A 25,324-nucleotide genomic window follows, 5' to 3' on the forward strand; every position below is an offset into this window, starting at 1 on the left:
GTAACAGTTCGATTGCAGATGAGAGGAGAGAACAAGCGCTCTCCCCCTCCTCCTCTCCTTGCCTCTTCAGCTACCCTTCACTGCTGAAAACTCCTGCTTCGGGATTGGCTCAAGGTGGCACGTAAACTGCAGATTAAAACGTCTCAAGATGATATAGAAAAAAAAAATCAAACTTTCTAGTATCCAATTTGGAAGGCAGAGTTCTGGTCTGCAGGCCGTCCTCCTCCTCAGCACAAGTTCATTTATAAATTGGCTATAAACAGTGCTGTTTCGACGTAAACCGTCTTATTTTAGAACACTTCCCCCACCTCCCCAACACTCCCACAAATCCTCAGACCTTGGCCTATTCCCTACAGCTGACTGATGGCCAGCTCCGTACTGTGGCTTTGCGAAAGACTGATGAGGGAACAGAAAGAGGAAAGACGGTGGGGGGTGGAGCATGACTTTGGGGCAAAGTTGTGGAGCGCGGCGGCGCAGTGGCAAATGGGATTTAGGCTTAGTCAACATAGATGAGTCAGTATGGAAATTGTAAGAGAGGGAGAAAATGGTTTGAGAGCCGGAGTTAGTATAAAAGCAGGGGGGTGGGGGGATGATGTGATGTATGAGGGAGGAAAAAAAACGAGATAAAAATTCAAGATCTTAAATATGCTGAATAAAAAGCTGAAAGATAGTGTGCTTAAAGTGGGGTGAGTGAGATTAATGGAGGGCAAAATGAAGGGTAAAAGAAGAGGATATCTTGATAAAAAGAAGCAGAAAACTTTAAATGTATGAAGGAGAGAGCGGGTCACGAGCAGTGTTGTATAAAGTACATCAAAGTGATACTTGAGTAAAAGTACAAGTATCTTATCATAAAAATTCTTTAGTAAAAGTTAAAGTCTTCTCTAAAAATTTTACTTGAGTAAAAGACAAAGTATCTGATATTTTTTGTACTTATGTATGGAGAGAGCGGGTCACGAGCAGTGTTGTATAAAGTAACTCAAAGTGATACTTGAGTAAAAGTACAAGTATCTTATCATAAAAATTCTTTCATAAAAGTTAAAGTCTTCTCTAAAAATATTACTTCAGTAAAAGACAAAGTATCTGATATTTTTTGTACTTAAGTATCAAAAGTAAATTTCTGACGCAAAATCTACTTAAGTATTAAAAGTAAAAGTATTGAGTAAAAGTGAGCCGTTAGATTTTCCAAAATGACATTTACTGGGAGGTGACTTCTCTAAAAAATATATTTTCTAACAGCGTGCAGCTGTGATGGGTTGTGTACAAGCTAATAGTGTGTCAGAATGGTATATTTTTATACTTCTCATCCAAACACAATTAAATTCACTCTATAGGAGACACAGTTTATCAGGATAGTATTTTTTAAGTAATAACAACTTGGAATAAAATAGGAGTAACGACTTTCTACTTCTTACCTTTTTAAAAAATTTAGTGAGTAGAAAGTACAGATAATTGTGTAAAAATGTAATGAGTAAAAGTAAAAAGTATGCTGAAAAATAATTACTAGGGTAAAGTACAGATACCCAAAAATTCTACTTAAGTACAGTAACAAAATATTTGTACTTAGTTACTTTACGACTGGTCATGAGACAACCCTGCGGTCCACATCGGTGGACAACCCACAAGCTGGTGATATGGTTTAAAAATGGTCACAGCCGAATTAAATTTCCCTTAAAGAGCAAAAGATATTCAGCACTGCGATGATTTTTCACTCCTCATAAAAACAAAAAAACRTAAAAAGCAGCATTCTGAAGCCATTATGGGTCTTCTTAAGCAAAAAAACACAAGCAAACATTAAAAAGAGCTTAAACCCAGGAGTAAAAAAAAAACAAAAAAAGGGGGTAGTTTAATTTTAAGCGTCTTTACAGCAGCCATCTGCTGGTGTCTGCGGGACTGAGGAGAGAGGGGAGAGCGCCATCGACCACACGGGGCTTTTAATTATTCATGCGCGCGCCGCAGCGCCACCTCGGCCCTCTGCAGCACGAAACGTAACCGCGCCTCATTAAGCCGGCCGGTTGGAGCTCCGCGGAAAAAAWWAWAATAAAATAACAACCTGCATACCTAGATCCTGACAGACGTGCGCSAATGCATAAACATAAATATCACACAGCAGGTGGTGGGATAAACGAGGAGGAAACCAGGACGGGGGAATATACAGTATTGTAAGCAGGCAGGAATCACAGCTACCAAAAGGAAGAATWTGATTAACTTGTAGCTCAGASTGAGATAATAAAGAGGCCAGGCCGAGGTGATGTGAGTCTCTTTTCCTCGCTTCCTGACTTAAGACCAGAGGTTCATGAAGTACACGAGCAAACCTTAGCTTCCTGAGTATTCTCCATGGCCCTAGAAGGTGTCGAGTGGTAGATTTCTGTACCAATCAGAAGGCGTCCTGCATGACTCTAATTACTAACCTGAGAGGCTTTAGACTTCCCCTTCTGCACCTGGGTAAAGAACGCTCCCATGTGTTTATGCTGATGAGAGGTTTGCAGTCATATGTGGAGGAAAGCTGGAGGGGTGTGCTTTTAATTAATAAAGCCCCCTCCACCCCCCTGCAGGGGAAAATGTGCTGAAAGAGCGTGTAAGCAAAATGGCAGCATGGTTTCAGGTTGTTTCATTAACAAATAGGCACAAAATGCACTTGGGGGAGGCTATATATCTTGATTTTTGCCTCCACAAGATACATGTCAACACTGTCTGCACACACGCTAAGAAACGTCTGCATGTGGATTTCTTTGTTTTCCTGCTGCTGAATACAGAAAAAGAGCAAATATTACTCAAAACTGCCTGAAGTGTGTCACTGCTCTGGGATTTACACACTGCATAAAAAGATAATCACTTTAAAAATAAATAATCTGTATTTTCAATGGGATTTTTGTGTTAAATAAGAGGTTAATCAATAAGAAACTCAGATTTGACAGAGTGACYTGTGTACCTGCGATGCAGAGGCTCTCTTGTCCCGCCCCCTCTTGGTAAGGTTGTCCAGGCCTTTAAGAGAGGAAAACAGGCCCCTCTTGCGCTGTCGGCAGGTCAGGGACAACGAGCGCCTCCTGGCTGTGGCCTCGTCTCTGGAGCAGATCTGAYAACAGCACCAAGACGCCAATCACCACTAAATTCCAGCTAATCAAACCATCACRTGTAGTTTATTTTCTTTCTTTAAAAAGGAATAAAGGGAAAACATCAYGGGACATGCAAACAATTAGGATTTTCTAAGTTACTGTTACACAGCAGTTAAAACGCTAAATGAAGGGTCGCATGCAGAAAGCATCACTTCAMAGCTAACAAGGGTCACAGTGCTGCTTTTCTGATTCTTCATTCCCCAATCAGCTCTTCAGTTGTTCATCTGTGACGTCTGTTTCTGGTTTCCTCACCAGTGCGTGGAAGGAGGAGACAGAGAAGACCCCGAGGCGTCCCAGTGTGGTTTTGGTGGGCCGGCTGGCGATGGCCAGCAGGCTCTTTGGGTTTGGCAGCTCTCCCCCCTGAAGACTGGCGAGGTAGCAGCGCATCCTGAACAGGTCCATGTTGAACCTCTCCAGGTTCTGCTCCCATTGTTGAATCTGTGAGGACGACAGTAAATGTTACTTTGATTTTTTTTTAAATTGTTTTTAAAATTTTTTAAGGTGATGTCTGAGGTAGGAATACTTTGGGTGGGAGGGTGGGGGTCGAAAAAGGATCCTGGGTCAGAAATGTGCTTTTGTTCAGTGTAATTGCTTGCAGATGGTGGTGGAGGGTAAAACTGAGACWTGGTGGAAGTTGGATTGTGACAAATGACTGCATATCATGCAATGGAGTGTGCTTTTCTATGAACAATAAATCTAAATGCATATTTTTATTGAGAGAACATTGAACAGACCACCCRTCACTACATTTCCTCCTCTTTCTTCCTTCTTGCCCTATGCAGGCTATGGGAAAGGGCCTACTTTGTTAGCTGGAGACTGGTTTTAACGAGTGCACTCCTGTTAAACAACCCTCCATAACAAGTGACTTTAATAGGTCTCGTCTGCACTATGACTTCACCGACTATAACAGAGCCTACAGCGTTGTCCCATCAGGTCTTGTTCACATTGACTGCATTCTTCAGGGTTAGGAACAAACTGTGAAGTGGGGCGGGGGGGGTGGATTTTATGAGCATCTTAAACAAACAAGTCAAAGGCTTAAGAGAGAAATTACTGTGGGACTAATACACTCTGAATAACGATGTATGGAACTGAGCAGGTGGGCAAAGTTAGGCTGTGAGTCATTCACAGATTATAGATTCAGACATAAGATCAGCCATTTTTCTTCTTAAAAATACGTTGCATTTGGTTATTTATGATTAAACCTAGCAAAAATTCTCTGTTTTATTCACGTCTATCATCCTGGTAGAGCTCTGAGAGAAGACCAGATGCTCTTGGTGGTTCCTAGGACTCGACTGGTAACTGAGGGGGATAGAGCCTCGTCAGTGGGAGCTCCTAACTCTGGAACACTTTCTGTGAGGTCAGCCAGAACCCCTAATGAATTAAAATCTCTTTAATAGACTTATATCTTTATGGTTTGGCTTTTAATGCCAGAGAGCACATCGTCCTTTTTTTAAAGAATTTTTTTTAATTTTGTGTGTGTGGATCGCTTGCATGATTTTATGCTACGGTATTATTTTTTATGCTACTGTACTGTATTTCTGTAATCTGGTCTCTGAAGGACAATCTGAAGGCCGCACAGAATGAACAATTCAGCATCATTATTCTGAACTATGGCTGAACTATGTTTTTTTTTATTTGGGAGGGGGGACTAGATTCTTTGGACACGTGCTCATGCTCTGCAGAGGTTTTTTAAATAAACACCACAGTGTGTCATGTTTCGTGTATATAATAGTATGATGTTTTGTTTTGTTTTTTCCTCATCTATCCTTGTGTGGTATTTCGTTTTTCTGGTAGCGCGACCCCTGCTGGTTACCGCATGACCTGATCACCTGTCACCCCATGTTTTTGTCATGCGTGTCTTCTTGAACGGGTGTTCTTAAATGTAATTTCATTGTGCTCCAAACAATGACAATAAAGGCATCATCATCATTTTTAGATTGCTGTGCAGCACTTTGGTTGCCTTGGGGTGTGTAAAGTGTTATAAAGGATTGATTGATTGATTGATTGATTGATTGATTGATTGATTGATTGATTGATTGATTGATTGATTGATCTGCACCAAAACTGATATAAAAAGGACATTTGCTGTTTGCCTAAAACATCAATATTATGTAAACTAAAAAAAATCTGAATATGCATCATAAAAAAGCACTTTGTTTTGTATTTCAGTCGGATAAAGATGCTGAAGAAGAAACAAGATCTGATAAAACACCTCAAAACAAAGATTTTGCAATGTTTTGGAAAATACTGTTTATGTTTACATCTGGAATTTGATGTTAATGTCATATTTTTGTGTCCCCATTTCAGACCCCCCTGAAATAGCTGCATGCATGACATTTTGTTTTTATGCTTTACGTACCAGGCAGGGAAACATTCAACCAGCAGCAGTAAAACGCATGTTTCAGCCCATTTAGCTTCTGTTCACAACTTATTAACATCCAGAAACATTTAAGCTGAAGTATTGTTTTCCACGTTTGCCTCTTGCTTGCAGTAAAACCGTTAAGTCCTGCACTGCAACTTGATCAAGCCGTGTGCATGTGTGTGATATGCAGGCAAACTTCAAACAAGGTCTTACTGGCACTGATTTCAGTAGACATGGGGGGGGGGGGGGGGTAGACAGGGACATCAAAGTAGTGCCCTGCTGGCGCTAGACAACCCCACAGAAACCTTAAATCTCTCATCAGCCTCGAGGCGCCTTTATCAGAGTCCCGTCCCATCCCACTTCTGACCCTATCATTCACTCCAGCTCCGTCGCGTCTCTCTGAGGTGGCATGTCGGCTAATTGGAAACAGACGTCAGCAAAGTCGGTCTGTTACTTAGGCGGTGACATCTCCACTGGTCATTGCTGCATTTATCTGGGTGGTTTCTCGTAAAAAAAATGTGTTTCCACTCACGTTGCCTTGACATTTAAGCGAAAACTGCAACACATTAAGGTGAAAGCTTAAGTGCTCTTTTGGTTATTAAACACCATCAGCGGTGAATATCCTCACGATATGCCGTTCCTTTGGGAAGTAAATAGAAAAAAAATGTGACTAACCTGAGCTGCAGGTATAAAAAAGCAGCTGGATTTTCCCGCATTCCATAACCAACACTAATTTCTCGTAAGCGAATTAGTGCTCGTTAATTTTTTTCCCTGCCCCGCTGTAATCTGCTGCATATCAGCTACAGTGCACCGCTGACTGCTTTGGATCCCCCCCCCCCAAAAAAAAAACCCCAGGCTGTTTCGAAGAGGAGGACTAGGATAATTCATGTTGCGAGCCCATTACCAGAACACATCTGGAATCCCAATCTGATGCTCCAGAAACAAGCTGCTCCCCTGGGCCCCTCGCTATGCGCTTGGGGAGACTGATGCATTTGGGCCACTTCACCCACCCACAGACGAAAATAAAGCACCAAACTGTCACCGCAGTCGCCAAATCAGGAGAATTAAGTGGAGCGCATGACATGGTAATTACACACATGATGTGGAACAACGGCACGCAGAAGAGTTTTGTAAAAAAATAAATCAGCAAATATTACCCCACTTTCCAGACGTGACATCAAAAGGTTTAAGTGATGCTGATTTAGTCGATTCAGGTAACATCACCTGGTTCTCAATAGCCTTGCGGTTTTTAGAGTCGCTGACTACGGTCAGCTGCAGCTCGGCCATCTTCTTCATCTTCCCGTCCATGTCGATCTTCTGGAGCAGGGCGCGCACTTGGCCCCGCAGCAGACGCACAGTGTCCTCCTTCCCCTGGCGCTTGGCGAGCAGCGAGGCGCTCGCAGAGTGGATGGCTGTCACCCAGTTTTCCAGATCTGTCTGGTTGCTGGCCTTAAAGAGCGAAGAAAAATGACCATTTGATGAAGTGTTGAGACCAATATTCCATTAATTAAAAAAATAATCAGAAGCTCGACAAAGATTTCAAACTGGTTACATGGTTATATTACTAAAAGATCATTGGTGCAAGCTAGAATGTTGTTCAATGAAAGATTGCCTGAATAAAAAAGGTACATATGAAAACACAGTCATTTAACTGTTAGAACTCACCACACTGGTTAATTGGTTTTCCTTTTCACTTCTATAGTGTAACACAGTACTGCAGCAATGATTAAAACACACATTGAGCTGAGCCCTACCTGGAACAGATACACGTCTCCATACGAGTTGCTCAGGCAAAAGACATTTTCCCTCTTCGGGTGTTCGGGAACAGCCTGGACAATGCTGTCCTCGGCCAAAAGGGCGTAGCGGGGCGACAGGTCCTGCTCTGCAAAGGCTTTCCCGTATGTTTCATAGAACAGCAACGTACATCCTGAAAAGATGGAGACACACGAAGACGTAGGAATGATACAAGGTTATAATAGTTTTGGATTTTTCATTATAGTTTAGTTTTATTTCATTGTGACTTTTCTTTTATTCAGTTAGTTTTAATTAGTTTTTAGCGTGGATTAGCTAGTTTTTATTAGTTATTATTGCATTTTTAATGCTTAGTTTTATTTATTTTTTAGTTTTTATTAGTTCTAGTATTAGTTAATTTAATAGTTTTATTAAACATATTTGCCAATTCATCCTCCAGCTTGTGATGTTCCTGGGAGTTAACTAACCAACAGTTATTTGATCACTAGTTAAAGCAGTCCATTATAGGGACACCTTCCTAAAATAATTGCGTAACTCAATTTAGCCGACTAAGGACTTGGGCGGTTATTTTAGGACGATGACAATATAGTTGTCTCCGACTCACTGCTACCTGTTGCTTGTTTTTCATGGGAGCTACTGAGAGAAGCTAGCGTGTCAAGTAAGTCAGTTAGCCATCTTGTGTGAGCACAAAATAAAATATCCACATGGCTCAAAATAAATTGACAAACACTAAAACTAAGGATATTCTACCTATAATTTCAGTTAGCTATCATTTTTTTCTTTTTTATTACAGTTTTTATTTATTTTAGTTTATTAAAATGTTGTTTTTTTTTTCAATTTCAGTTTTTGTTATTTGGTTAGTTCTAGTTAACTATAGTAACCCTGGAGACGAAGACAAATTTATGGTCTGGAAAGTCACGAGACCRGATCAATCTGGTTGAAATTTACAGTTTACCTTTCAGAGTCACCCAGTAGTGCTTCCACTTGCGACGGGTCACCAGTTCCAGCTTCCTGTCCTTGTGCAGGGTGACGAGAGGTTTGAAGGAGAGCCAGCCGGCCCGTCTCACCACCCCCTGCTCCTTCTCGAACAAAATCTCCAGCTGCTCCAGGGAGCCCTCGGCCGACTCGCTGCTGCTCCAGTCCTCCTCCGTGCCCGTGGACGGGTCTCTTCGATCTCCTCCTTGCCCGGCTCCCGTCTCCAGCTCTCTCATGAAGTTTTCGTAGATGTTCTGGCGAAGAGCATCGCTGGTCGTTTGGTGAATGGCTCCCGAAGACTGAGCCCTGGAGGCTCGAGGGAACCAGAGGACGCTGGAGACCTGAGAGGGGGAGCTGGTCTCTGTAGTCAGGCCATCGACTCCGCTGTCGAAGGCGTCGCTCAGGTCCTTGTGCCTGGTCTCCTGAAGAGGTGGAGGAAGTGAGGACATAGGAAGTGATCAGATTATTATGACAACTATAACAAGCCTAAAATGGAGATGTCATTAAACGTCTTTTACATCACATCCTATTTCTCTCCCACTTCTACAGACTCCTGTGAGAATACAACGGGAGAGAATTTAAATATATTTATTTCAATTAGCGCAGAGGTGCTGAAAAACTTGAAAACCGAGTGAACTCAAACCTACTTCAGAGTCACTGAATATTTCAGGAAGCTGAGAAAGTGGGACAAAACTCCAGCGAGGGCACCTGCTTGGCTGGAACCCTCCAGGCTCAGACGATTTCACGAYATTTGACGTCTCGACGTAGCTTCCTGATTCTGCAAGTGAACACTTGATGGAATTGCACCCTTTCATCCTTAATCACAGCCTACCTACACTTGACTAGATTGCATCATCGATCCTCCCCACCCCCCCGGCAGCAGAGCGAAGCACTCTCAACAAGCAGACGCTCGGTTTGTGCTGTCAGTATAAGAAGTCTGTTTCAAGTCACACTCAGATTTACGTCTTGATCTGTTTTAGGTTGATTTTTACTGCATCGTTTTTCATATTTTAAAAAAGGGAATTTTATTTTTTTAACACACTGTAACTAAACAGTGCACAGCTCATGTCAAACACACATAGTATTTTCTTTTATACGCCAGGATGTCCATCTGCTACCATGAAAAACTACATTTATAGGAACATCTGTATGAATAAGCACTGTTTTCATGATGGGTATTTCCCAGGATCTCCATAGTTTCCAATAATATGGCACATCCCAGATTTACTGCTTTTCCTCTCTACCTGCTCCTGTTTTTTATTATAAYGCGGTTCTTGGTCTTTGGTATCAGGGTCACAGCCTGACCTTTTCAATCCACAGGTTCAGGTCAAACAAAACCAGTTGCAGGAGGTGCTTCTGGTTTTAGAAGATCTGCTGAAAAGAGGCACTGTGACAATACATAAATGACACGTATATAGGCTAATTTTTTTTTGCCTTGTGAGATTTTTCCCACACTGAATAATGCTAAGCATTTAACCCCGTCAGTAATAATGAATAAGCCTTATCCTTTTGTTTTTCTTCAGGATTTCTGCAGACAGGTTCTAGCATGCACCACAAAAACCAGTTAAGCACCAACAAATGGCCAGTTGGATATTTAGGAGAATAAACAAATGCCTGACTGGCAGGCGTGTTTGTTGCTGCAGAGGTGGAAATCTGTGCCAGCGCAAAGTATGTTGCGCATTTTCTTTAGGATTATCTGTTGTTTGAGCACAAAGCTCAAGCAGCTCACAAATTCCTAAACCTGCACAGAAGAAAATGCCTTCTGAATACTGTAATTGTTCTATTCTTTCAGTTGTTTTGCTGCAACATCCAACCGACTGAGCGCAAAATCCCCATTTGAAGATTTACTCTCTGAGGAACGTGAGAGGAACCCAGAAAATCTGCGCACAGCCAAAATTCCTTCATTAACATTAGAGGAGAGGTTGGGTTCAATCTTCAGTTTGGATTTAGTTTCACTCTGCAGTGCCTCCCAAAGGCTTACAGCTTTTCTCTGGGCAAAAACCCTAAGATCGTTCCCAAACGTTCTACAAGGCAAGGCTAAAAGAATTAAATGCAGAAACAAATGCTTACAAGCCTCAAGAACAAAAAAGGGACATGGGTTCAAGTTGAGTTCATACAAATGCTTTCTGTCGAAATATGCCCAGGAAAATCGTAGAAACTGCAGAAATAAAAATCACAAGTCTCTTTCAAACAATTATGAGCTGTATGCAGGAGGGTTGTCATTAACGGTAATCTCTCTTCTGACCCATGCCTGTGCAGTTCAAGCAGGATTTTTCTCCTGGGGAAAATGATACTACAACATTTATTATAGGGTAATCATATCGTGTGCAATTAATCGTCAGAAAAGCAACCAATATTTTTTGTGAACTTGATGATTAATATGATTAATGCCACCAGGCAGAGTCCACTCTGTGCTCCTCTACGCTTCAAATATGACGAACATTAAAAAGAAAGTTATGAAATTTATTTATCTATCAACACAATTTAAAATTTGATGTATAGCCTGAAGTCTGTAATTTTGACAGAATTTGGAAAAGATTTTTTTTGAAGAGCAAATCTTTCCCACTAAATTGGTCATGTGACCAGGACATAAGGGTGTCCAGGGACTCCAGGGGATTAATCATCAAATTAATCGTTATCGGCTAAATACCCTAATTAACCGTGATTAATTTTTTTGCCAATATTGCCCATCCCTACTTCTCTCTTATGTCAGCTTGATCAAAATATTCAAAACCCGCTGTAAACAATCAAGTTAACAATGTTAACACACCTTAAAAAACCACCAACATGCAACTAACATGCAAAAAGGAGAGAAAATTCAACACTAAAGCTGTGTTTACACTGCAGGTCTTAAAGGGATCCATGATTAGTTAGACTTTATTTGATAAACATTTATTTTACTGTAAAATAAAGACTGTAAAAATACTGTAGGCTGTTTAGTTTTTATAATTTTTAAACTAAAAATTTAAAAATATATTACATGGACGGAGCCATTTTATTTACACGCAAAGCATTCTGGGTAAATGATGACATGGATAGGTCCTTGCTGCGAGGCTGCTAGCGAGCTATATCCACCCTGAAGGTTAATCTTGGACAATATCTGATGATCGACTCTTTTAAATGAAACCAGAGAGCGTTGACAGAGAGGAGAAGGTAGAAATGACTCAGCCTGTAACTGAAAATATGGATGGAGGACAACAGAGCTGCTTCATGGAAGAAGAACCTCAGCTTAGCCTGTTAGCTTTAGCATTAACTCCGACGCTATCACCATATATACGTATTAGCTCAGCGCTACACATTCTCCTCTTGTCACTGTGGTCCTCCATCCACATGACAGAGAGGGGAACACAAAAATGACTCAGCCTGCAACTGAAAATATGGATGGAGGACCTCAGTTTAGCTTGTTAGTTTGTCGCGCTAGTGCCGAGCTAATACATATAAGGCAATAGCGTTGGTGCTAGCACAAAGGCTACCAGGCTAAGCTGAGGTCCTCCATCCATATTTTCAGTTGCAGGCTGAGTCATTTTTGCATTTTGGCTTATAATGTCAACCCCCCTCCTCCAAAATCCTACCTAAAACCCTGCTAAGGAGAGAACTAAATAACTGAAACAACATGTACCTATTAGGCCTATTTTTCTACAAATGTGAGCAAATCCATGTTGTCCAAACTCACCTGAGATGACTTCTTCTTGCGAGTGAGGCTGCCCGTCCAGTCACTGAAGCGTCTCATGCGGTTTTTAATGGAGTGCTTCTTTTGGAAGACGAGTTCATGCCCCGTCTTCTCCCGGTGCCCTGCCTGTTCTTGGTTCATGTCTTCACTGATRGTGTGTGCTTTGGGCCTGCGACAAGGCAGGGTATACGATGAGTACTGGTGGGATTCTAGGCACTCCTCCTCCAAAGGAACGTCCAGAGCAGAGGCAACTGAGGCTCGATGTGTTCTCCGCCCCGACGGAGGCAGCTGTAACTGGGCAGACAAGTCCTTGGCTGCGGGGAAAGTAGCAGCCATCGAAGAGTCCCTGTAAAGATCATTCATGAATGCAGAGGTGGGATGTTCTGTAAATGAGTCAAGCTGGTGGATGGGGGAGTTTACTAAGGTCCTGCTAGCAGAGCAAGGTTGGTCCTGCTCACAGAGTTCTGTACTGGGACCCCAAGGAGAGTCATACCAGGAGCTTTCAGAGCTCAGTGAGCTTCCTTTACTGGTTCTAGCTGTGGAAGAGGTAGAAGCTGGTACTGGACCACCGTGGTGGACATCCTGCCTGATGCCATTGGAACCAGACAGGCTGGGAGTGGAATTGGACTCCAGATTTGGGGAAAACTTAAGGAGCTGAACAGGGCCAGAAGCCTCCCCCAGGAGGAGCGAGTTGCCTGAAGAGTTGGTGAACTCCACCCTGAGAGTACCATCCTTCTTGATGACCACCCTTGGACTGCTCTGTTCTTCTAATGCCTCGTGTTTGTCACTGTGTCCATTCAGAGCATGCCCACTGAGCTCAGTCCCATATGGATTCTCTTCATAGTCATCTGATATGTACCGCCTTCGTAGCCCACATCCAGAGGACTGATGCCACCGATGCTCACTCCTGCTGCCCTTTGCTCCCTTGGAAACATAGTCGCAGCATTGGGCAGAGTAGGACTGTTGGCTTTTAGGAGGTGACAAACAGCCATGGCTAACACATCTAGTCTTGTACCCTGAGCCGTGGGAGGCGTTTTTCCACCACATATGTGGTGACAGAACGTCATCTTTGGTTGAGCGGAGCTGCAGAGAATATGGCTTCTGTTTCTTTGACAAAATGAAGCTTGTGCCTTTCGAACCGTCRATGCTGTACTGGCTCTCTGAGTTCCCCATCTTGGACTGGAAAAACAGAAGAAAAGTAAACATAATCAGAAACATTGCCTGCGCCAAATGTTTGGGAAACTTGTGGGAATCAAAAAGGGCAGTGTAATATACAGAACTGTGCATAAGCCTTTCTTTATACTTTGTCTTTTAAAACCTTTTAAAGTGGTGTTGATTAATAACTTTATTTTCCACTTTCTCTCATTTTTAGTCCAGTCCATGCACCTGACCATAACAGCACATTATGCCTAAAAATGAGAAAGATAAAAGAACTGTCTGGACTAAAATTATATCTAAAGCAAATGGGCAGTAGCTGAATTTAATATATTTAAAACCAGGGACAAAATCCAACAAAGACCTGGCACACTCAAGATCTAATTTAGAATAGGCTCTGATTTTTACAGCTTATGACATCTTATGCAACGGCTTCTTATACGAGAGAAAATGTGTTTATTATTCCAAAATAAATAAAAAACACATCATACCATATAATAAAGATGCACCTGTAGATTATTGTTAAATCTGCAGCAACTGTTCCCAAAGTGAAAAACCTACTTGTTGAATACTTTCCAAATATCTTTCAAAGAGATTACATAATTCTATAAGACCTAGTTATTAATAGATAAGGTCTACCTTTTAATCATTCTACCACATCATCTTTCCAAGCAGTCTAAAAAAAGGAACTTGAGTGGAACACACAGGCTTTAGACTGTCATGGTTGTTAAGTACAGCAATGCTCAGGAAGGTGAAAATTCTCTTTCAACCTGTCCAAAAACACGTTTACATTGAAGACGAAGAGCCGTGACCAGATACACATTTCATCTCTAGAGCGTACAACATGAACTGCAGCAGAATGCCGCTGCTGGAAATAGACAGTCTGTTTCTGTTGGGCTTTGTGATGGGATTATATAACAGGTACAGGTCAACACTAAGCCTTTAAATTAGCTCACAAGCAGGTTAGAAATAAAAAAAATACTTTTCAAACCCAAGTTAATCAAACTTTTTCCATGATGAAAACAAAAAGAAGACTTTATGTTACTAATTATCTGTTTATGAAGAGAACAGCTGTTAGGCTTACCTTTTCAAATGCCTCGATTCAGTCCAGATGCCTCATTTTTAAAATAAAATGTCATTCCTCWGTCGTCTAACTCACCTGAAACAAAAAGAAAGTTGACTTAAGTCTTTTCAAACTCTACTGTAATTTACTTTGTGTAATGATTCCTTGTTCAATAACTTTAAGAGCAGACTTAATCTCCAGCTTGTTGCCAAGAACAGTGTTTTGGCACAAGGTGTTTGTGTCAGATTAACAAATTRGAGCAACAATTAAACACAGAGGTTACACAATTACCTGGGAAAACAACACATAAAGATTTAGTCAAAGGTTTAAAGTTTTTTATTTTTTAACGGGGAAGCCACCTTGTCTAAACCCTGAACTGTCGAGGCAGTACAGTAGAGTAGTRGCACCGTGTACAGCACGACCAACATAAAAAAAATCACTCCTCCTCCTCAAAATCCAACACATGGCTTTCCAAACCAATGTTGCATTTTTCCACCTCCCCACATTAAATAACGTCATCGTTCATCAGGTTGGAGAAAGTTTTTCAAAGCAGTCTAAAGTTTAACCGTCTGTTTATTTTTAAACCTTGGAATTCTCACTCATTCTGGGGTTTTTTCCCCGTCCCTCTCTTCCACTCATCACTGCCAAATTTGTCTGAGGCTGCGATCCAGGTCAAGGAGGACGGAGTGATATTTGCAGACCCACCGAGGATCTTGCGGTATCTTGTGTGTAACGTAATCTACCTGCACACATGCTGTTCAAACTCAAGAGAGTGCTGCCCAGCAGCGCTAACTCCGCTAAGCTGGGCAGCGTACGTACAGCGTGTGTAAGGTTACAGTGTAAATATCCCACAGCCAACAGTCCTGACCTTCTGGATTAGATGATCTGCAGCTTTACAGAAAGTTTAACTGTGTCTGTTTGGATAAACTCAGAGTGTGAGGTGAGATTAAGAGTAAATGGACTACTGTCTATCAAAAAGGGATGATTGTTAGCAAAATAAAATTCTGGAAAAGGTATATCAACTAGTTTTGACAATAATATTATAATATATAATTTGATAGACACGTGGTCACTATCTGAGGACAATTTATATATATAACTGAACTGAGAAGATGCTGTTTCTATGTATGAAATAYCACGTAGAGCTCAGTTAATGTTTGTTAGCAGTGCTAAGTGTAGCAATGTGAYGAGGAATGTGATGTTTTCKKTTCAGTTGAAGTTAAAAGACGAACCGTSAAAAGTTAATTACAACTAGCCCTTTTAGAGCCACCATGACGCTCACAGGGCCCTCGGTGAAAATGAGTTTGACACCCTTGCTTTAGCCACTTGACCTCTTACAGGCCAGCTAAGCAAGGTTTGTGGTGTCAACTAACTCTCCCACTCTGGTAAACTAGGGTGAAAAGAGAAAATGAGTGCAACAACTCGAGAGGAAATTGTGGATAAAAGAGGATAGATAGGTCATGTCACTAGTTTGGCCGTATTATTAGCCTTTTTTTTCTCCTGTTCTTTATTTCAAATAGGTAGAAAAAAGGTGGGGGGGGGGGAATCAAATATCAATATCAACTGATTTTAAACATTTATATTGTGATCAAATTAAAGATGGCTGCCACAGTTAAGTGGTTGAAGCCAACAGTCATGCTCAACACGTACTCCAAGTGCTAACACATGTTGAGATACTGTAGGAGATCAAGCACAATGTTAGTTTTAAACAGCCGTCATTTCTCAGCAGAACATCTTAGTTTGAAGATGACATGAACAGTGGTAGACAAAATACATTCCTTTAAGAGTTCTTGTTTTTTATTTTATCTTCGAGGGTTGTTGAGGTTTAACAACAAGACAAAGAACTAGTTGGAAAATAGAAGACAGTATTATAGAAACCGCAAGGAAATTATTCTCTAGTGGAAACTCATCTGTAGACCTACAGGTCTGGTGATAAACCTAAAGCATCACTCTGGACTGATGAAGAGATTTACTCAACAGGAGCTTCATTCGTCATTTGTTAAACTTCACACCAGCAGTGAGGCAACCTATAATTCTGAACCCATGTATTAAAGCAGCTCTCCGGCAAGAACACCMAGATAATTTTAATCTTTGCCATGATGGTTGTTTTGAAGTCATGGAGCCATCGAATCATAGACAAAACGCAAGTATTATGGTTACATAGTGATCGAACTGAGTGGTCTAACCTCAACTTTAAATCATCTGATATCCTTTTTTTAACCCTAAAGCAAACATGGAAKATTTTCTTACTCAATTTCTCTTCCCAGTTAACACAACCACTTTGCAATACATCAAGTGAGGCAGAAGAAGAGATTTTCACAACCAGAGGCAAATAAGTTAGGGCAAATTGGGTCAAAACGCCTCTACGTGAATGAAAAATACTTTACAATTCTTTTTCATGAATGAAGACTGAGAAAGCAGCTGTCGACGACACCAAGTGTCAAGATAAAGCCGCTTGTCGAGCTTGTCACAGTGACTGCTTTCTTTTAACACCACTACTGATGCTTTTCTTGCAAAGTTTATTCGGGCTAAGCACTGCAGAGTATAAAAAGRCTCAAAGGCGTGCCAACACACAAACCCCAAGATGCACACATCTGCCTTCTGCTGCAATCTGAACCGGCGTATTGTGCAGATTTTTTTTTTTTGGAGAAAGAGAACAAGACAAGTCTTCYTTTTAGTAGCAAACTACTGTGCCAAATCTTGAACTCTCCCTCCCTCTGTCCCGTCAGGCCTCTGTTCTTGTCAAAAAGGCTTCCTATAGGCCATCTGCTCCAAGGCCAAGGGACCACTGCCACCCCGGTGCTGCTCGGAACACCCCAYGACCTGGCATTCTTCTCTCTCTGCCCCCGGGTGACTCCTACATGAAATCCATGTTTAGTCTCGCTCTTGTCTCTGGACTGGGATCCCGGCGCAGATGGGGGGGGGGGGGGGGCACACCTCGGCGTGGCATAAACACAGAAGGCGCACAAAGTGTTAAGGATGTGTCGTTTCCATTCGTGACGACCACCGTGTGTTTGTTGAAGAGGAAACTATTTCACAAAACAACCTGAGCGTGAAACAGTGTGACCTTCATGTTTTTAATCTGAACTCGATGAACACAGAAGTGGAAACTAACCGAGCCGACAGCGTGAAAAAAAAATTCTATAGAGAAAAAAAACCTTCATGATTTTATTTCGATGCTTTCAGTGCTTTTTTTTTTTAATGACTCCGACCCAGAGCTATACAGAAATCTCTGCTTGACTTTTCAATRTTTGTTTATTTATTTATTTATTTTGAGAAAGTAAGCAACCTTTTGAAAGGATGATTCTGATCTTTTCAAGTGGGATTCTGGGGAAAGATCATGAACAGTAAATATCTTACTTGTTGTAGATTGTAGTGATGGGATTTGTTAAAGCCCAATCAAAATGTTCAAAACTTATTTTAAGAGTTGTTAAATAGATGTTTATTYAAAKTGGGCAGGTGTTGTTAGAGTTGGAGTTGCTTGGTTAAATGAAAAATACCCATTAGCCAAATACTAAACTAAAACTAGGGTTGGGCAATACTGGCAAAAAACATAATCACGATTAATTGTGGTATTTAGTCGATAATTAATTTGTCGATTAATCCCCTGGAGTCCCTGGACACCCTTATGTCCTAGTCACATGAGCAATTTAGTGGGAAAGATTTGCTCTTCATAAAAATATTTTTAAATAGTGTCAAAATTACAGACTTCAGGCTATACATCTAATTTTAAATTGTGTTTATAGATAAATAAATTACAGAACTTTTTTAAATGTTCATATTTGAAGCGGATTGACTGGAGAAATCCCCACTCAATCTACCTGGTGGCATTAATCGTATTAATCATCAAGTGCCAAAAAATAATCAATGTTTTTCTGATGATTCATTTCTTATTTTATTTATTTACCGTTATTTAACCAGGCAAGTCCCATTGAGATCGCAGATCTCTTCTTCAAGGGAGGCCTGAAGGCAACCTACTGTGCATGTTTTTGTGGGTGGGGGAAACCGGAGTACTCGGAGAAAACCCATGCAAGCATGAGGAGAACATGCAAACTCTGCACAGAAAGACCCTATGTCTGAACCGGGGATCGAACTCAGGACCTTCTTGCTGTGAAGCATCAGTGCTAACCACTGAGCCATTGTGCTGCCACGATATAATTAYGCCAAACCCTAACTAAACCAAAACAAATACTCTGTGCTGTACACTGACAATAGGTGCTGCCCTGATTCCTAATGATTGGCATCAGAAACAGAAAAACTCATACTGGTCAACCCTCAGCAGAAATATAATATTCCAACAGGAAGTGCCCAAGGCTGCACTCGCCGATAGCTTGTTTGTGCTTGTAAATAACCACAGAATTCTATGYYAATAACTGTGTAATGTAAAACTGACAGAAACGTAAAGGTTTATAAAATAAACTTTTGCATAAACCACCACAACATTTTTGAGACTGTGATTGTTTTAGGACAGCTGAAATCCTCTTTGATCACTGCCCCACTCAAACAAGCCATTAGTTCATCAATCCAGTCAGAACAAAAACTACTGAGGCTGTTCAAAGAGCCACAAAAAGGTAAGATGTTACATGTTCAAACCTGAATTATCACATTGTTTAACAATGCTTACAAGTTGCATTGGGTTATAAAATAAATCAGAAATGAGACATACAAATAATAAATGGTCCCAAATCACCTTGTCAAAAAACCAACAGAGTCCCATGCCTCAATGCTGAAAACCAAACGCTATGAGGTCATTTGTTGTTGAACTGAATCGAGTTGCCTTCCTCCTGTCAAATCAAACCCCACGAGACCCTTATCACTTTCCACTGGTGCTGCAACAACAGAGTTCTTAAAGAAACAGCTTCTTACTCTTGCATCCTTTGAATCCAAGTTGTGCTAAACAAGTTCGTTTGGCAAACAAAAGAAAAACAACAGGAGCAGAAATGATGTTACTGAAGCCAAAAAGCAGCCAGTCTCCTGCTGCAATTATGTCATATGGATGAGATTCAAAGTATCCCACAGTAGTTTGCTTATGAGTAGAAATCTATGAATCACTCACTGAGAGCTCATATTACCATGTGGTGGATCCAGCCAAAGCCACCAAACATCCATCAAAGTGCTTGTTAAGTGTTTTAGGGATTTTCTCATTATACATTTTGAAGCTCCGCACCTGGCTTCAGACCAGAAAAATGACACAGCAGCTCTCAGGAAGATTTATACACGTATACCATCGCCACTCCGGAGGGATGCCACGAAAATGAAAACGTTTCAAAACACTTTCGAATAAAAGAAACCCACTCCCAAACTACGCAGATATCTAGCAACTTTAGTTTGTCAAACTCAGTTCTTCTTCATTGAGTCAGGCAAAAACGGGCTGAAAACCTTGAAGGATATCAGCAGAAAAGATGAAATTTAAAAACTGAAAGGTCACTTCATTTGCAAGGCTACACACTGAAGACTTAAACTATCTACTAGATTTAATTAGGAACTTATTACATCTCATATAAACACACAGAGGAACCCCCACGTGTGCAACAAGACAATAGAAAACAACCTTCTCCACTGACTTCCTACTAATCCAGTAAAGAGAAGAAACAAAGGGATAGAAAGATAAAACAGAACATAACATACCTTACCTCCGTGACACGGCCTTTAATCTAAAAGCTCTTTGAAGAGCTTTGCAAAGGAGAAATGTAGCTGCCGTTCTCTGAATCTAAAAGTGGATTCTCCCTGCCCGTGCTCATTGAGTCTTAAAGCAACACATGCACAGACACACTGCATCTGACTCAGACACACTGGTGGACACGTGGAAACTCTTYCCACCCCCCCGGCTTTGGAGGAGCGGCGAATTACAATCCTCCCAGGCTGACGCTGGGTTAACGCAGCGCCAGGAGGAAAAGAGCAGAGCGGAAAAAGTGAGAAGTTCTCAGCAAAAGAGCGCGCTCAAATAATAAGAGACACAGGGATGTTTCATAGCTCTCATTCATCAGGTGTCCACAGCAAGAAGGCTCCACGAGTCAGCTGTCGTTTCCCCCAACATCCAGTTTTTCCATTAACTGGGAGGAGGACGCAGGGTTATTAATTTTTTTTTTCCCCCCTCTGGAATAACTTGATGCAATTGGGTGAGACAAGCTGGCGTGTGAGGTCTGCAGCGCTGCATGGAAGCACCGTAGAGGGCGCAATGACTGCAGTTCTTGTCTGACCCTAAATACCACACTGAGTCCAGACAGAGGCCAGATAGGTAGGAGACAGAGAAGTGGGGGCTGAAAGAGCGTAAATGTGCATGCATGAGTAAGGGAAAGGGGGAAAAAAAAACTGAGTGATTAGATGTGATCAAGAGCAGCGGCAAAAAGGAAATTACACAGGAGGAARCAGAGTCTGTGACATGCCTAATCTGTCTGATGGACTCTTGCGGGGTGGGGTAAAAAAAGGGGGCTAAATGTGCATCAAATGTTCGGTCAATTAAAAACCCAACAAAAAAGGCCAAACTTTCCATAGAACTTAAGTTTCTCAAGTGTTGTGACTAAGCTTTAGCTGGATGGAGACTAACTCGAGACCGCCGTCAGTCTGAAGCCCACATATGCCTCCGTTTGTCTATGCTTCACATTTCTGTGGTTGCACAGTCAAACTGAACCCATTCAGAAAGCCAYGCGAGGACAACACTCGGCAAAGATGGATCGGACCGCTATAAAAGCTGCTCCAAATGCTTCTGCAAGTTTACAAAACATTACAACCTACTGCTKATTACCTACAGCACCGAAATGGGTTCTTTTATCAAAAACTATCATAGCCTGAATAGCTTCTCAATGCCACGTTGAATGAGCAGCTGTGGGATAGCCTTCCATCAGCCGGCTGCTTGACATTGAAGTCAGCCCAAAGACACAATATCAGTCGCGTCGACGAGGACTAAACAACATTGTTATCACCACAATAGTTCTCGTGGCCCCGTCTAAGATCTCCTCAAAAAGCTTTTGTCCTCCTTTAGTTGCAAGCAGCTAAAAAGGGATGGTGAACACAACGCCTGGAGCAAACGGGAGACATGAAAAGAGTGAGACACAGAAGAAAGAAGAGCTGCTGTGATGCATATTCATTCAGAGCAGGTGGTCTAATTCCATCAGGCCAAATTGTCTGACCCCTAATTATGATCAATTAGGGCTCCAATAAGCTCCATTCTCCAGAGTCAAATTAAATCCCCATATATTCAAGCTCTGGGCAACTGACTTAACATTTCTAAGTCATTTTCATTCTTGTCTTCTACAGGAATTCAACCAGAGAGGAGCTGAAGGTCACAGAAAATAACGCTGTAATTCAAGAAAAATACTGRTGAGTCAGATTTGTGGTGCCTTGGCCAGAAAAACTGTAATAAATGAAGTGCAACCACAATACCAAACTTTTGAGATGTATTACAAAAATAAAAACAWAATGCAATGATTTGCAATGCTCATAAACACATTTTTCATTTCTAGTAGATCAGGGGTTTCCAAACTGTGGGCCGCACCTCCCCTAGGGGGTGCCAGTGGTCTGGGGGTGGGGTATACCTTGTTCTTCTGATGCTTAAGTTTCTTTTGATGAGATTATGAACTGATCATGAGACATTTAAGGTCTTCCCTAATTTAGGAACGTTATTTTGAAAGTGGGTCACTAATTTTAGATCAAGTTTATTTTTGCAGACCTTCTGTTGACCTTTGCCCGTCTTTACTTTTGATTTCAGCYTTTTTAAAATGTTCTTTTATACAAAGAAATTTCACTGATCTGTCATCAGTGAACCTGAATCTTAGCTAAATGTCTCATACTTGCAGCATTTTTATTGCCCCCGTCCCGATGTTTTGGACACGTGTTGCTGTCATCAAATTCAGAATTATTTCTTTTAAGTTTTGACATTTGATATGATTACGATGCTCCTTTGTTTTGGGTTTTTTTTTTAATAAATGGAGGTTATGAGATTTGAAAATGATCGTATTCTATTTTTAATTTCCATTTTACATCATGTCCCAACTTTTTCAGGATTGGAGTTGTACAACGATAAAGCATATCCAACAAGATAGCAGACGAACAAAGTCAGAGAATACTTGTGTGTTGACATAGTGTTTCATGGTTTTATCTGGATAAATCTTTGAAATCTGCTCTGATACTGTGGTCTAAATATCTTTTAATGGTTTTCATCACCCGCTTCACTAATGACAGAAAAAAATCTCACAGATCTTCTACAATTTCATAAATAAGATGTTACTGATCATTTTAGCCATCATATATTTGACTGTTGTCCAAATCAAACAAAAATGAGCTTCATTAATATTCTGAAAAGTAAACAAGCACGCACCGTTTAGTGACTGCACAGCACCTCATATAATTTTATTAACTACAGTAAAACATCCATCTAGTTTATGTGATGATGTGGGCATCTTAACCTTCTGAGTAAATTATGCCTTTTATGCAAAACACGTATCATGTTGCATTTAATCTCAAACAGATTACATGTGATAATCCATCTCTGATGAAAAACTCATGCTGGGGGAGCACTGCGGACTGATGAATGAGGCGGAGGAGGAAGGGCGTCGGGGCAGAGTCGCGGRGAGAAATATGAGTTTTCGCTCAGCCCGCTAATAATTCCCGTCTTTTATAAAACAGCACGATGGAGCCACTCTCGTGGCTACAGGCCGTTTATGCTTTGATGCCATTGATTATCGTGCTCACCGGGGACTCCAATCTGCAGCAATTTGAGAACAAAATATCCACCAGAGGGAAATAAATAGATCTTAATTGCTTAATATTAGCAGCAATTAGTAGAGTGCCTCACAGAGGAGCATGGATTTAAGACATCAAGGGTCTGGATTTGAAATTAGTTGGATGGAAGCAGTGGGGGGTGGGAGTGGAAGTGTGTGACAGATGGAATTTACTTAAGCTGGGATGCTTTGAATAGAGGTGAAAGGTCAAAGCTTTTGTTTAACACAGGGTTCCACCCCAAAATCCAAACCATATTACCAACTAGTGGGCTTCAAACAAAGTATTTAGTTAAAAAATACACATAAAACACACAAATAACATGAGCTATTTCTTGTTAATCCAAATTAGTACATTGAGATTTGAATGTAGAAGGTGTAAAGCTAATCTATGTGTTTACTTTAAAGAAAAATGCAAATAAAAACACTTTTTCTATGTTTTGGGCCACTCAAACCATTCAAAAGATYATCACCGCCGCAATCTGTTCACCTTTTTGTCCATCCTCTTCCATCTATCCCAAATGGGTGTTGTGTCTTGTCTTGTAGTGTTTTTCAACAATTACACATTCACAGAAGTGGATCCATGACAGAGTGATTTTAACAAGGATGTGTCACAGCAACAGGCTCCCTGCCAACAGACGAGGAATAATGTCTGCGCAGACAATACCAGATGAATGGCTGTTTGTGCTGAAATTGCCAGTGTGGGAATATGAAATAAAATCTTTCGCTTTGAAGTGAAACCAACTCTTAACATCCTCAGAGGGTGTCGGCATCTATCCACTGCAAGAGTTTAATTCAYGTCTACATTTGAGTGACTGAGGGAGGGATTATTGGGTTAAAAGTGCAAAAAAATGAAAAGAAAAGATAGAAAGGAGTGTGAGGAATCTACTGAACAGCTGGACTACTTTGGCTTCAAATCAGCTCGTCAACAGCTTTTCTGCTAATTAGGCAGCTTAATGGAGAGATGAAGGTTGTTTTGAGGGTTAAACCTGCAAAGGGAAAAAAATATCTGAACTGCAGTATCTGCTTGTTCCTGCAATTTAGCTGGATCGAATTTCCAGCACAATCAGCACGTTCTCACATAAAGCTCGACATTTGTCTAACAGCAGAACACTTCTGCCTAACGTGACTCTTTCAGACACCAAGCAGAGCTAAAGGCTTTGGGCGTCCTTTTCTTCAAGAGAAAATATCTGGAGGTTATGCGGCGCCTAACAGTATGAGCAGAATGAATGGCAGGCAGCACAAATATGTAAAGAGTCTAACAGCCACAGGGTCACAAAAAAGAAACCTGGAGGCTGGGGTGAAACACAAATAAACGCCACACTTTGCCCGGGAAGATGAGGCAAAGCATGACAGCTGCCGTGTTCAAAAAAGAGAGGTGAGATATCCAATTATCGCCAACCAGATAAGAGAAAAGTGGCTTTGAGGGAGAGTAGAGAGAAAAAAATTAGGTAGCTTTTACCCTTCAGGTACAACAGTTTAATCTTTAGAGGTCCTACGTCACAAATTTTTGTCGTAATTCTCAAAGTTTTGCTGACGATAACCAACTTTACGTTGTGATCATTCAAGTGTAAAAACCAGTAAGCTACACCTGCGTTAAACCCCCTCCAACATGCTGTCTTATCTCGTCTGGAATTGACTGTTGCTGTCCTTTGTGTGCTGCAGGATAATCTGTCTCACGCTACGTGGCGTGAGTGTTTAATGCCCTCAGCCCACAACTCAGTCACTCATTATCATAGCAACAGCCACTGTAGTGAGTTGTGGCAGCCATGTGAGACACAATGATGCCTCTTTGAGGTGATCCATCAGAGATCAGTGACCACTAAAGAAACGGAGTCAACACTGARRTACTACTAATTTGATWTGTCTGATGTTTGAAAGGGACAAAATTAATCGTTTACAGGATCCCAGAAGTGAGCTGGCATGGTTGAAGCTGAGCCTTTGAACCAAAATGACACACAGCTGGCGAGTACAGCTCTATCTGGGGTAGTAGGGCACACACGCAAACTCTGGCTTTGTCTCTGCAGATACACACATACCTGCAAAGCTGGCACTTTCTGCTGCAGGGGAGGGCCAAGCAGTCTGCAACCAGATGCTTTGTGGGTATGTTTCTGTGCAAGTGTGTGTGTAGACGGGGGTGGAAGGAGGGGTGCACCAAGTCCCATCCATTCATCACTGCCACAAGCACGCAAAAATCCCTCTCTGCATTCTTGAGGAGCCCTGACGCCAAGAGGGAGTTTACTCCTGCAGCCTCCCCCACAGTGAGTGTAAAGGCACGGTTCCTGGTGCCTATTATACCCACTGCAAGACGAAATGTGTCGGCATTGTGAAAGGTGATGAATCACAACCATGTGAGTCAGGATTCCAGAACCAAAAGGACAGGTCAATGCTGTTAAAAACAGGGAACTTAAACTTCCGTCTCTCTGAGCYAAACTGGACCATATGTTCATTGCATAGCTCTGGAACTGACAGCCACTCGACTTTTATGGTCTATTAAAGGCCATAGTGTAGACAGCA

At 41.4% G+C, this 25,324-nt stretch overlaps 1 protein-coding gene across 1 annotated transcript in view; it reads right to left on the minus strand.

Moving 5' to 3' along the window:
* The window catches only part of tiam2a (TIAM Rac1 associated GEF 2a), a gene marked incomplete in the record, with an annotated part of 77,067 nt that overhangs the window by 39,471 nt on the left and 12,272 nt on the right, over positions 1-25,324 (minus strand). Inside the window, 7 exon segments of the mRNA XM_014010661.1 lie at positions 2,930-3,073; positions 3,366-3,551; positions 6,700-6,924; positions 7,230-7,402; positions 8,183-8,624; positions 11,876-13,051; positions 14,112-14,186. Coding sequence (XP_013866115.1) covers positions 2,930-3,073; positions 3,366-3,551; positions 6,700-6,924; positions 7,230-7,402; positions 8,183-8,624; positions 11,876-13,045 — 2,340 coding nt within the window.

The sequence above is a fragment of the Austrofundulus limnaeus genome, unplaced genomic scaffold (assembly GCF_001266775.1).
Source record: "Austrofundulus limnaeus strain Quisiro unplaced genomic scaffold, Austrofundulus_limnaeus-1.0 Scaffold2, whole genome shotgun sequence".
NCBI lineage: Eukaryota > Metazoa > Chordata > Actinopteri > Cyprinodontiformes > Rivulidae > Austrofundulus > Austrofundulus limnaeus.